The 14,252-nt window shown below is 26.4% G+C and overlaps 1 protein-coding gene across 1 annotated transcript; it reads right to left on the bottom strand.

The window, feature by feature from the left end:
- Nucleotides 1-237: 237 nt before the first annotated feature.
- Nucleotides 238-12,189, bottom strand: LOC132945414 (zinc finger MYM-type protein 1-like). The gene is made up of 7 exons (XM_061015153.1): nucleotides 12,126-12,189; nucleotides 11,913-12,011; nucleotides 10,572-11,111; nucleotides 9,033-10,469; nucleotides 1,460-1,682; nucleotides 697-913; nucleotides 238-471 (listed from the first exon to the last, which is right to left on the bottom strand). Exons 1-7 carry the CDS (start codon nucleotides 12,187-12,189, stop codon nucleotides 238-240), a joined length of 2,814 nt encoding a protein of 937 aa, XP_060871136.1.
- Nucleotides 12,190-14,252: the final 2,063 nt, after the last annotated feature.

Below are 14,252 nucleotides of genomic sequence, written 5' to 3' on the forward strand. Positions count from 1 at the left end.
TGGATTCGTGTAAAACTGTTAAACTTAAATAATATAATATTATTACAGAAACGTATCTAATTTAAATTAATTTATTTAGCTCGCAATTAATTAATAATATTTATGAATACAAGTAACAGTTATCTTAAAACACCAAATTTTTTAAAGTTTTTTTTGCTAGACAATTTTATTTTTTGTTGCTGTTTTTAAAATTGTCTTGTTAAGGTAATTCAACCTAATAAATGTTCTTGTGCGAACTTATTCTAAAACTTTTAGTGGAATATTAACATCTATCTTTAGTAGCATCTCGATGACCGTCTTTGTGATTTTTGGTTCTTTTCTTAAATCATTGCCATGAAATTTGTTAAATAACTTTTCCTGGTTCTCAGTAGCTCTGAACAGCTCTTCTGGTGGCGTTGTTAAGTTTCCTTTCGAGATTTGTTGTGACAGTCTTGTAATTATCATCATCTGCTGTAGAATTTGTACTTTTTGCTAACCATGGAAATTCTCCCGCAAAACGATGAGCGACGTAACCACAGTTAAACAAGTATAAACAACCTAACCTAACCAGATATTCTAAGCAGTCTTTCTCAATAAAGTCATTAGGTACTCTGCATACACAAAGAAAAATATGATGATAAGTAATTAGAAAATTGACTAACTTTAGTGATTAGGTATTTATTATTTTAATTATATTACCTATTAAATAACACTTACTTCAGATTCAAAATCATTTAGTAAATTCATATTTACTGTAGGAATTTCAATTTGAGTACAGCCTAAACCAGATTCTACTGTTGCCAATTCTTCAACATCTGGTAAATCATCTGAATTAATTGCAGTTCCATCTTTAATTGGACGGTGTTTGGGAGAAAAGGGTTCAAGTCCAAAATTATAGTTTTTTAATAAACGAAAAAAACGTAACAAATGGTACCTAATCCGAAAATATTCAGGTCTTATATTGAATATAATTATTGCAATTTTAAATTTTTTTTAAGTAAAAAAGGAATTTTTTATTGATTACATGAACTTATGCCCAATGGCACTTAAATTCTGAAAATTTGCATATGACTTGTGCCTTTGTTCACTAAAAATATTATAACGTTTTTATTATATAATTTCTAGTATAATATTATTGTTAATGAAGAAGAAACAAAAACAAATTTATTCTTTTTTATATATTTACTGTAACATTCCTTTTTATTATGATATAATACATTATCAATAAACTCAACAACAGGTTTAAACTTTTTTTAAGTTTGTAACATAAAAACATATAAATTACTATATTATTATACTTTAAAATTTAAATAACATATTATTTAAATAACACACTTGATACTTAATATTATATAATAGATAAAATTACAGTTAATGTGTAATTCTAGTTATTTTGATTCAAATTAAACAAAAACAAACATAAAGATGAAAATAAAATAATAGTAAATGGTATAGTAAAATTAATAAAAAACACTCAGACTTTAAATTGTATTCGTCGTCACTTGATATTAGAGGATCAGTAATGTCTCCTTTTGATTTTATATTTTTGTAAAACTCATTATATACTTCAGGTATAAGATTTAAAAGAGAAATAATATCTTTTTTCTTTTCATCAGATATTGGCAAAGTATCTTCATAAGCTTCTGGTAATGAGCAGTTAATAGATTTTCTTTTCATCATATTTATTTCCTGAAATTCTTCTTCTGTGTTTAAAGAAGTTTTGTATTGTACTATATTAGTATTTTCTTTAATGTATCTGATCCACTTCACATCGCGAAAAATGAATGGATCCCCTTGTTCATTGATCTTTTTAACCTAATATTTATGCTTAAGCAAGAAATTAAATTCAAAAAATAACTAAATTAGAACATTTGGACTTTTTGGTGAAGTGTTCAACTTTTTAAAAAATAAATAAAAGTATATTAAATTTTTAAAGTTTTTAATAACATTTAATTATTTTTAGTGGCCTTTTTTACCGGAGAGATAATTTCTATTTCGTCACAAAAATCATTGGTTGCATCTACTATCAACGTTGTTTCTACATTCTCCACTGTGAATTGATCTGTCACTTTTTTAACTGGAGTACAGAGCTGAACATATAATATAATATAATTTAATTACGATGTAAAAGTATAGGCTCTAAACTTACAAAATGGTGTTAAATAAATATTTAAAACCAAAAACTACCTTTTCTGGAGTGCTGTGTTTTCCGCTACATCTTATGGTTGGTATAGCATTTTTTTAAAGTTTTCTTAGATTTCTCGGAGAGTAGTTTAACATTTTCTGTATAAGTGGATTGAACACATGGGGCTGTATGTTTTATTATTATATTAGTAATGAAATTTAATATTATTTATTATGTTTTAGTATTCTTACCGTTTTTTATATTAATTTCTTTTTTTTTCACAGAAGTCAACCCATAATTGTTTTATGTTTAAATCGTCTTTAGGAAATCTATGAAGTCTAGTTGTATTTTTGTAAATACATTTTTACTTCTACTAGTATTATATTTACATCCATATGCTTCACATTTATGCATTTAAAAGTAAATACAATATGAAATAAGTTAACTTAATTATAGAAAATCAAAGACAAATAGGAAAATCTCATCTACAATTGAAGTAAATTTATAAGATCATGACTATGCTTAAAATAAAAAAAACTGGGATTACAACATAGACCCTATACTATAAGGTCTATGGATAAAAAGGCTTATTTTTTGTATAATATTAAATAATTCCATGATAGGACCCTTAACATTGGTTATAAATACACGATTATTTCAAATGTATATTTATGTAGATACTATATTTTAATAATTTCGTCAATTTATAATAGAATATTATTATGATAATTGTTACACAAATATGAAATAGGTAATAACTACTTATCCGTGACGTGTTTTATACAACATTAGTTAAGTTAAATATTATTTTATAATATCATGTTGATATGTTATAACTTGTAGCTGGGAACATAATAGCCATAATATACCTACCTATTAAAATAGTATACTCCTCAAATATCCAATGTATAGTATAGGTAAAGTAAAACATTTTAGTAAATATTGATAATTTTTACTTAAAAATAATTGAAAGGATTTATTCTTTGGGGATGCACAAGTCCCATGTGCACCCCTCAAGTTGCGCTATTGTGTCAAAATTCTTATAATTTGTTGTCTTCATATTGCTATTATAAAAAAATAAAGATTTTTTTATTCGGACCTCATTTATTTATTATTTTAACCTGCTGGACTCCAATGGAAATTATTTTCCAATTATTGATCTTTAGCATAACAAGCAATCATTATTTTGTAACCAATCTTTGTATGGCCGATAATACAATAACTTGAATCACAATTCCACAAGATCTGTAGAAAATTTCACCAAACATTTATTTATTTTTTACCTTCCATTTTGCAGGTGTTGAACTGTTGTTTTTTTAAAAAATTAATTACTACTAAATTTGTAAATATTATGGTTAGATGCTTTGATTCATATTTTTTACTGTGAACTCTAATTGGAAAACGAAATAAATAAACAACAAAAGTATATAATTTGTATTTTGTGTTTATTAAAAAAAAACTTATAACATTACAACGTACAAGTAACTAATAATTAATATCTCATCAAATTTGAATTGCGTTAAAACGTTACGCAGACTACGTCACTTTCCTTGGAATGATATGTGATTAAACTGGAAATAAACTTCCATGGTGCGCAAAACATACCGTGAAAGCGTATTCGATGTGATCATGGGGCCTATTCTCAAAGGTATCGAAACCGGCTTTCAATCAAAAATTGGTCGAAAGGAACTGTGGTTTCGACTATAAAAAAAAACTCTATTCTCAAACGGTTTTCGACCACAATTCCGACATTACTATTCGATAATTTTCTTCGATAGTCAATTAGGTATGACAAAAATGGTTTTCAACACAACATTTTCACATGTCTTCATTTATTTTTTCTTGAATTGTTTGCACAACACTCGTTTAGTATATATTCTTTATATTATTTTATCTACGAAGTACGATCTAACCCCTCGAACTGTAAAGTACTCTCTAACCGACAATTCATTGGGACCTATCGATTAAGTAAAATTCTAGTGCAAGAGTTAACCAAGAGTCTCCTGACTCCTTTTATAAAAAGTCCAAATACTCTGCTGGACTAAGTATCGAAAGAAAGGTTAGTTATAAAAAATTATAATACACACAAATATAAAATTTATTGTTAAGTGCTTAAAATTCGCTTATTTTACTAGTACAAATCTGATTCCAAAATATTTGAAAATATCTATACCTAATGAATCTATAGTAAGTAGTGCACATAATGTGACTTTGTTCCATAATTGTTTTTGTTATTTATTAATATTTAGTTATTGTTATAAGTTTATTATACCTAATGTTTAACCATTAATCAATATAAATTGATTTTCTTACATTAATATAACTTACCTACTATTAGGTAGTATTGTATAGTATGTAGGTATATTTACTACAATAATTACCACATCACTAAGTAGGTACCTAATATTCAAAAATTATATTTATTAATTTTTATTGTGCTATAGGTATCAAAAAATACATTCAATAACAAAACAAAATATAGAAAATGAATCATGTTTTTATTAATTATTATAATAGTCCTTGATAGATGACTAGAAATTTCAAATTAAAGACTAAATAGCTTGAGTCAGTAAACTTATGGTATTATTAAATAATAACAATTATTTTACTTAGATTTTGCTACTGCACTCAATTTTAGGCACTATTATTTTTGATAGGTTTATCATGGTGTTTTCTGTTTTTATACCAATATTATTATTGTATTGTTAGTTATTAACAGCACTAAGATTTTTTGCAAGTGGAAGCTACCAGCAAGATATTGGGGAACATAGAGGTGCTTCTGTGAGTCAAGCTTCTGTAAGTAGATGTATTACTGAAGTAGCCAATGCTTTGAATGTTCCAGAAATACTCAACAAATATACACATTTTCCAAGTACTGTTAGTGAACTTAAAGAAGTTCGTTTAGGGTAATATATTTCATTAAAATCTCTACTGTATAACATTTAACTTGAGTAGGTACATTTATTTTGTTGCTAAGTTTCTATGAAAAATTTGGAATACCAGGAGTAATCGGTGTCATTGATGGAACTCATATTGCTATTGTACATGCACTATGAGAATAGCCAACTAGCTAATAATGGAAGGTGGGAAGCCAGGGACCAGTCGCCAGGAACAAGTAGAATGGTTCGCTCTATATTATAGGGGAGATCCGTAGGCCGAAACGGCCCATCCTCAGACGTGATTCCACACAGTACCTACGTACGAGCACTTCCACGCCAGACCGCATTATAATAAACGACATTATACAATAACAATTTTCAATAAATATTACAACTACCCATCATCCATTCCTGTCACCGTCTCCTGTAAGCGGTTGTACGCAACATATTTAAATTATTATGTTAAAAGTTAGTTTCAAAAAAAAAGTAACGACTTACTAAACTAAACGTTTTTACTTAATTTCAATTTAACTCGTTAGCGCCTAGTCATGGCAATAACTAAATAAGAATATGCCAATATGAGTGAAAAATAACAAACGATAATAATATAGGTGCGTTCGGGACTAGGATTTTGAAGCGTATATACTAAATGTTGCGTTATGCCTGGCCGATGTGTTGATTGCATTTGAGCCGTGCATTTTGTTGATCAATTTCTACGTTTTAAATTTATGCAGTGGACTGTATTTTACAATAAAAATTATAGTTGTTTAATTAGAGTTAAATCATTACACAATAAAAAAGTCATATCTGTATTACAAAGAACAGTTTATTAAATAATATTATTGTATTTAAACGGGTGATAATAATAACACTCACCGCGGTTTATCGTATTGGAAATCATATTGAACTTTGTCGATTGTGTATACTAATTTTAGTAACTCATATTTAAGGCTCGGGACTTCTAGGAGTTTGCATGTTTTTAAATAATCATTAACAACATAGCTAAGTTATATAGAAATTTGTTTCATAGCAATACGAGCTTAAATTTAAAATTTATAGTTGCATATTTTGCATATTTGACCATTTTTCATTTTAGAAGGGCATATTTGACAATTATTTATATGATTTTATAATACATAGATTTCTTGGACCTGAGATATAATAAATATTTTAAAATATTAGTATTTGTGTTTTTCTTGTCGATCACTATTGCTACTTATCGGTACACCGACCGCGTGATTCCCGATAAGGCTGATAGCATTTTTTAAGTTTGCACCAATAAGTTCCGTAGACGTGGAACCTTCCTTTTCTAAATATTAAAATATTTTGGCTGACAACAGGAGGTCGTTCAAAATACCCAACTTAAGGAAATATATAATAGTTCAATGTAATGCTCAAGGTAATTAGTACTATATTAAAAATATACAAATGTATTAAATTTAAGTTGATTTTTAAAAAAGTTAAAAATTAAATGTTTAGACTAAAACTCGATGTAATAAGAAAACAAAATCAATCATCGAAATAATCAAATTAATCTATATAATAAAATGTATCTACAGTAGAACCTCGATTATCCGTGTTTGCGATTAACCGTGCTCACTCTTCCAAAAATTTAAAAATAAGTATGGACTGTAGATATATATGTAGTTATAATCGAACATTTTATATTACATAATACACGATATCGACAATTATATTAATGACATTTTTGACGATAATAATATGAAGATAAGCAATATTGTACATCGATTTTGACTTCCATGACATTATTGGCTTAAGAAAAATTAGAAGTGAAGTAAGGAAAATTATTTCAAACCAAAAAAAACAAAGACTGATAACTTCATATTTTAAGCCCTAATAACTTGTTGTAGAAAATTATTGTATGTATATTATGTATGTATACATATTTCTAATTATAATTGAATCAAATTTTTAAAATTTCATTATTATAAAATTGTACCTATGTATTTCTAATTAAAATTAAATAAAAATTTCATTATTATAAAAAGTCTCGATTAACCGTGATTTTCATTTATCCGTGTGACCCCCTCCCCATCATTACCCCGGATAATCGAGGTTCCACTGTATTTATATGTCATATCTACATAATATTATATTATTATTACCTATTTATTAATTATTATTAGTTATTAGTTTATTACAAATATATATATTTTTTAAATGCATATTTTAATAGCATATTTAGTGACTCTTTAGGGCATTTATGCATGCATATTATAAGGTTTTATAGGGCATGAAGTCCCTAGCCCTACGTCATATTTAATTATATTATTAAAAATTATTAAGCTCTTGTAAATTAAACCCATACCAATTATTTCAAATAAAAGTATTAATGCATATTTTAATAAACTTTAGAGGACCATAATTAATAAACTAGCGAACCAAAATTGATGATTTGACTATCAAAATTTTCAAAAAAAAAAAATGTCTACCGGAATCCATTAAAAATATAGTAGTTACAATTTGAAAAAATAAAGTTGATTTTGTTATTGGTAGACCTGCTTGTTTAAAAATTTTGAAATTTTTATAAAAAAATTGCCTGTTAAAAATAAAGAAATACGTCTAGTATTTATGTCAGTCAAACGATTCAAAATACTTTAAAATTACGTATATACAAAACTATTAAAATTAAATTGCCTATTATAATTTTTTCTAAAATAATTTTTAGGTATATGTCACATTTTTTTTTTAATGTTTCCTTTTTGCAGTCAGGAAATATTTTTTATCGAAATGTAATGTAATGGGACAGCACTGCTTTAGCAGTACTAAAACATTGATTTATTTAGGCAAGCTTAATATAATTTTTGACAATCCTCACTGTCCGTCAATGTGTTAATAAATAAATAAATAAAATATTTTCAAATTAATAAGGAATTTTATAACAAAATAATACAAATACACCTTTAACTCTGTAATTTTAAATCGATGGTCAAAACCATCAATATAATTTCAAGTTTTGACCGGTATTGGCCGAATATAAATAATTTTTAATTACGTTGTATCTCAATACATAAATTACCAAGCGTTTTACAATTTGACAGCGCTCCTACGTGTTATAAATATTTAAGATTAGTCTGAATATTTTGAAATGTCACTGTGTATGAACAATAATAATACAGTAATATTATGTACTGTACTCAATGGCCAGTCGTCATTGTTCATAAAATATACCTACAGTTATTAAACACATTCGTAATCACGAATAAATAATATTAAGGGGGTTCAATCCAGTCATGTGTTTTCTGCCAAAATAAAGTAAGGTACCTGAACATATAACGTCCTTTTAAAAGATTATGGTCTTATGGATAGACAATTTTGACTTATAACTATAACAAAATAAAATATGAATTTATTAAAATGTAACCGTTTAACTTATATTATTAATACTTAGTATTTTTATGCATTCATAATTAATATTTTATACATAGTTTTATTAATCTAAATGTAATCAGAAGTCAGAACAGAACAGTTCAATTACAGATAAATTAACTAAAAACGAAATAGCAATTTTAAAAATCTATAGAATATTGTGATCGGTGATGTGTTGTGGGCCCCGGGAGGGATAAGGATAACGTCACAACGATGACATTTTTATTTTTATACCCTATTTATAACTGTCCATTTTTATATGTATGCAAGGCCGGATTAAGCACCTATTGGGCCCCGGGGCTGAAATTTTACATGGGCCCTTTTGACAAAACATGCTTTACAAAGCCGCTCGATACGCTCGCAGAACGATACATTTTTTTAACTATTTCACAAATTCTCAATAGCAATATTAAATTATTAAATTAATAGGTTTGTACAATTTATGTCTATAAAATTACTCATTTTATTATGATAAAAGTAAATACAAATTTTCATAATAACTATTAAATTTATTAATAGTAAAAAATATCAAATATATTATTAATTTAAATAAAATAAATTTATTTAAAAATAAATTTAATATTAAATATCTATCTTAAGTTAATAATATATAAAACAAAACCTATTTAATTAATTAAATTTTTTTTTTCTGGCTTTACTTGAAGCCAACTCTTTTAGTACATCATTTAAGTCTAATGATTTTAACAAATCATTCTCAGAATATAAAATCATTTGTATATTTAAGTTTTCTTGTGTTTGACTAGTTCTATACTTATTTTTAATTCTAGTTAACTTAGAAAAAGCTCTTTCCGCAGAACAATTAGCTACTGGAATTGTCAAATATATTTTTAAAGTAGTAAATAAACAAGGAAATACCTCTTCGAGTGATTGATTACCAAACCAGGAAAATAATTTGGAAATGTCAGCTGGATCAAAAGAAGGTTGACAAAGCTTCCAGTATTCTTTAAATTGTACAAGTTCGTTCGGTAAAGTAATATCTACATCATTTTTATATTTTGAAATAAATGTTGAGACACTCAAATCAATTTTTTCATTAGATTCTTGAGTTAAGTGTGTTATAAATAAAAAATGATCACCAATATATTCATAAGCGGAAATTCTTTTGTTTAATTCTGACACAAATTTATCAATAATAAATATATGTGTCTGAACACGAAATTTGTTTTTTCCTTTTAATACTTCTTCATTTATGCTACCATCAGGGAATTTTTTTATTTTTTTTCTTTGCTTTTCATCTGAATAGTAAATGGTAATTTCAGGACTAAGATTAGGTATTTTTTCTTCGTAAATTGAATTTGAGTCCCGTAAACTTAACACATAACACTTCAGTGATTTTAATAAGTTGATCGCCTTCATTGTGTCACAGTTTGAATGTTGTAATTTAGTTGACGTTTTGTTACTTCTTTCCATGATGTCATTCCAAAGTAATGACATATATGCAGTTTCTCTTTTTACCATTTTCTTCCATAACGATTTAGCATCTAAAGTTGTAACATTATTTTCTTCGCCATCATACATACTTTTTAACGCAGTCAAAATTTGTTCATAATTTACAACTATTGCTTTACAAGCTTCTGCATGACAAGACCACCTAGTGTCACTTAAGGATTTAAGTGTAAGAAGTCGACTAGAATTTCCATTGACACTATTTTTTTCTTCTTTTTTCAATATGTTAATAAGTACATTCCACCTGTGAGTTGACCCACTAAAGAAGTTATACAATTTTTGTACAAAATCAAAAAAATTGACAGCTTCAGTACAACAATTTACACTATTTACTCCAACTAGATTTAACGAATGAGCTGTACAAGGTATAAACACAGCTAATGGATTTTTATTTTTGACATAAGCTTGAAGCCCTTTAAATTGACCACTCATGTTTGAGGCATTGTCATAAGATTGACCCCTAATGTTCATAATGTCTAATTCACTTTTTTCAAGAAAGTCATCTAATACCTTGTACATAGATTGGCCTTGATGGTCTTTAATGGGAAATAATCCTAAAAGTCTTTCTTCCACACCTGTTAATGTGCAGTAACGAAGAATAATGGCCATTTGATCAACTTTTGTCAAATCTGGAGTTGAATCCATAATTATCGAAAAATATTTACATTCTTTTATTTCATTAATAATAAAAGTAGATAAACTATTTTTCATTATTGTCATTAATTCATTACAAACAGTTTTTGAAAGGTATGATGGGTTGCCTTTTCCTTGATTTCCATACTGTTCAATATGAGCCTTTAAGAAAGGATCATATTCTGAAATAAGTTCTAATAGGCCCAGATAATTTCCATTGTGTTGACTATTGAACTTTTCTTCCTTTCCTCGAAAAGCAAGGCCTCTAGACGATAAAAATGTAATGACAGATACAAGTCTCTTAAATACTTCAAACCAATAATTCGTTTCAGCAGAAATTTGACGACATAATTCTTTATTAACTGAGTTGTTGGTATTAGATCTTAATAACCACTTATTGGTAGCATTTCTGTGTTGAAGACTATTTTCATGTTCGCCAATCCGTTCAGATTTTTTCCATTTGTCAAAACCACCAGAAATAAAGGGACTCTCTCGATTGCTTCCATACAATTTACAAACAAAACAATATACAGATCCTTCACTAGGTGAATAAAGAAGCCATTTCCTATTACATTTTTGTCCATTGGGTAAAGATCGAGTAAACATTGCTAGTGTTAAGTGTCTGTTGAAGTTCTTATCTGAAAAAAGTCACAATAAATATTTACTTATAACTGACATAGTGACATCTAAACATTCTATTGCAATTCACCTAATTAAATAATTTTAGACAATTTTATAAAGTGATTGAAATGCTTTAATATAATACAGGTGAATTTAAGTTAATTAATTTAAGATAATTTAAGTAGGTACTCACCTATACAAGATCCTTTAAAATTATAAATATAAAATACAAACATTTACTATTAAAGACATATTTTATATGCATTAATGTATAATGTATTAATGTATTATGCAACTAAGTTATATCAACGATAGATTAAACTAGCTAAGTTAAAAAATTAAAAATAAACTTCTTAACTTAACTTTAACTTGTTAACAAGTTAAGCACCTTTGAGTATTTACTTGTATATTATAAACACATAATTTATCAACATTTAATGATTGTTAATAACTTTTTTATAGAATTTTTTTATTACCTGGACGTTTTGAATTTATAAAATCAGAGTTCAAATTTTGAAAATAATCAGGTCCTTTTTCTATACAGTACTCAATAAAAGATTTCTGCATGTTTTTTGGCCAGAAAAAAGAATCTTTGTATAAATTCCAATCTACACTGTTTAGTTCAGTAGTTGTTTCTTCAATATTAACTTTTACCATATTATCTAAAAATGAAATACAGTATCAATGCCAAACAAGAGCAAACATGAACTAAAACATATAATTAGGTACCTACTTTCAGTTAATTTTTCTTCAATTTCAAAATTTGCAAATAAAATAGTTATTTGATAGAAAATGAACTAAAATATATATTTAGGTACCTTCAGTTAATTTTTCTTCAATTCCACAATTTGTGCTGATGTCCAACAAATTGTCATGTGGCGTAATGTCACTCTGGCTCTCAGCTGAACCATTGGCTTCTTTGTAATTATAATATTATGAAAATAAAATTTTTAATAAAAATTGGCATATAACAAATTTGCAAATAAAATAGTTATTTGATAGAAAATGAACTAAAATATATATTTAGGTACCTTCAGTTAATTTTTCTTCAATTCCACAATTTGTGCTGATGTCCAACAAATTTTCTTGTGGCATAATGTCACTCTGACTCTCAGCTGAACCATTAGCTTCTTTGTTATTATAATAATATTATGAAAATAAATTTTTTAATAAAAATTGGCATATAACAAATTTGCAAATAAAATACTTATTTAATAAAAGTATTTTATTTTTAATAGTTAATAAAAGAGTAGTTTTTTTTTTTAATTCATTGATTAAAAATTATAACATATCAATTATTTCATTCTTGTTTATTAAAAAGATAATTTCTTTTTAAACAAATGGCCAAGTTAATGGTTCAAAATATTATTGATTAATAAGTATATTATATTATACTAAGTTTAGTTTAAAAATGTTTAGCTTTGAAAATAACATGTATTGATGTAGGTATTCAATAATAACTATAATAATTTGAATGCTTTGCACTTACCAGGTCGAATGCATCTAAATAAATTGTTGATTTTTTTATTAGTTAGTAAAATATTTTTTGTTTGCTGCTCTTTCTTCTTTCTTTTTGCTGATCCACTCAATAATTTTGATTTCATCATTTTAGAAAAAATTAAGATAATCCGGATATTTTAATGTTAACACAATATGAAAAATAATACAATACACTGCACACAAAAGAAATATGAACTGTAAAGTCTGTTATAATATTAAACCGAAAATGGCAAATGATACTAGATCGTCTAGATTAATATATCATAAGCACTACGGGCTACTATAAATAACTCACATGCATCGAGAATCGAGATAAGATATACTCGTACAATACTAGAGCGCGAGCGATTTCCCGTATTCCACCAATACTGGCAATATTACCCACATACTTGTAATTATTTTCTAATTATATGTCTATGTTATTACAGAGATAAAAATAACATAAATTATAACATTATTATCTATTGATGATATTATTTATATCAATGAAAATATTAATTAATAACAATAAAATGCACGAAATAAGATATTATATATAATATATATTATGTCTTAGTACTATTTAGTTATTTTTGTCGATAAAAAAAATGGTTTTTAAAATATAGAAAAACTTTTTTTTTTAAATCACTGAAAATTGTTTGGGCCCCTTTCACTTGGGTATTCGAGAGGGCCCCGGGGCTGCCGCCCCGGCTAGACCCCCCTTTAATCCGGCCTTGTATGTATGTATAGTATTTTTGTATAAAATGAACATTTAGTTACTCCAAACTAATTACATTTTTTTATCTTAATATTAAAAAAAATTATTCAAATCAGCTTGTTTCAAGTTTACGACTTTACTATATTATACATTTAAAATGTACGTCATTAAAATGTGTGTAAAATACCGTGGTGATTCAGAATACAAATCATAAAAAAAAACAGTATTCATCACCGATATACTTTATTACGTGTTATAACATTGGGTTGAGTAAATTTTATAAAACTGTTTGCGGTTGCGATGAGAAAACTGGTTTTGACCTTTGCTTTGGTACTTTTGCTATCATGCGCTGTATAGACATTGTAGAAAAGTCATAAAATATAATATTATCGAATAATCTATCATGACTCATGAATCGTGACGAATTGTAGTTTATTTACTTTTATTGTTTTATTATTATCGAAATAATTGTAATACAAATATCAAAAGTTGGGATTGTTAATTGTTATATGAGTCTACTCTAGATAAATTAACTATCATCTAAAATGTTGGTAATAGGTTTTTAATCGTATTCTTGGAACGAGTAAAACGGTTATATGCCATATTTTTATTTTTATCTATAGCATTTTCATTAAAATACTTAAATAGTGGTTTTGCATTTCCAAATAAGGAAGAAATGAACTTGTTTTAATTCTGTGCTAAGTTTCATAAACCTCTTGAGATTAGAAGGGTATTAAAACACAATTTATTTCATGTTCTCAATTTCTCATTCATTTTCTTACCCGTAAGCCGTAAAAGAAATAATGAAACGGAATAATCTACTATTTATCAAAATATTTAATAAAAACATTAAAATATTTTGATATCTGTTTTAGTTAATTAGTTGTAGGTAATAAAAATACAAATAATAATAATAATCCTAGAAACCAAAAATACTATGAATTATTTATAATATTTATAT

Source organism: Metopolophium dirhodum, chromosome 1, assembly GCF_019925205.1.
Source record: "Metopolophium dirhodum isolate CAU chromosome 1, ASM1992520v1, whole genome shotgun sequence".
In the NCBI taxonomy this organism is placed as follows: domain Eukaryota; kingdom Metazoa; phylum Arthropoda; class Insecta; order Hemiptera; family Aphididae; genus Metopolophium; species Metopolophium dirhodum.

Coding starts and splice junctions, on each gene's coding strand:
- LOC132945414 (XM_061015153.1), bottom strand. CDS start 12,189: ATGCCACAAGAAAATTTGTTGGACATCAGCACAAATTGTGGAATTGAA. Junction 12,012..12,125: donor TGAAGAAAAATTAACTGAAG/GTACCTAAATAT, acceptor ATAATTACAAAG/AAGCCAATGGTTCAGCTGAG. Junction 914..1,459: donor GACGACGAATACAATTTAAA/GTCTGAGTGTTT, acceptor TTTTCGGATTAG/GTACCATTTGTTACGTTTTT.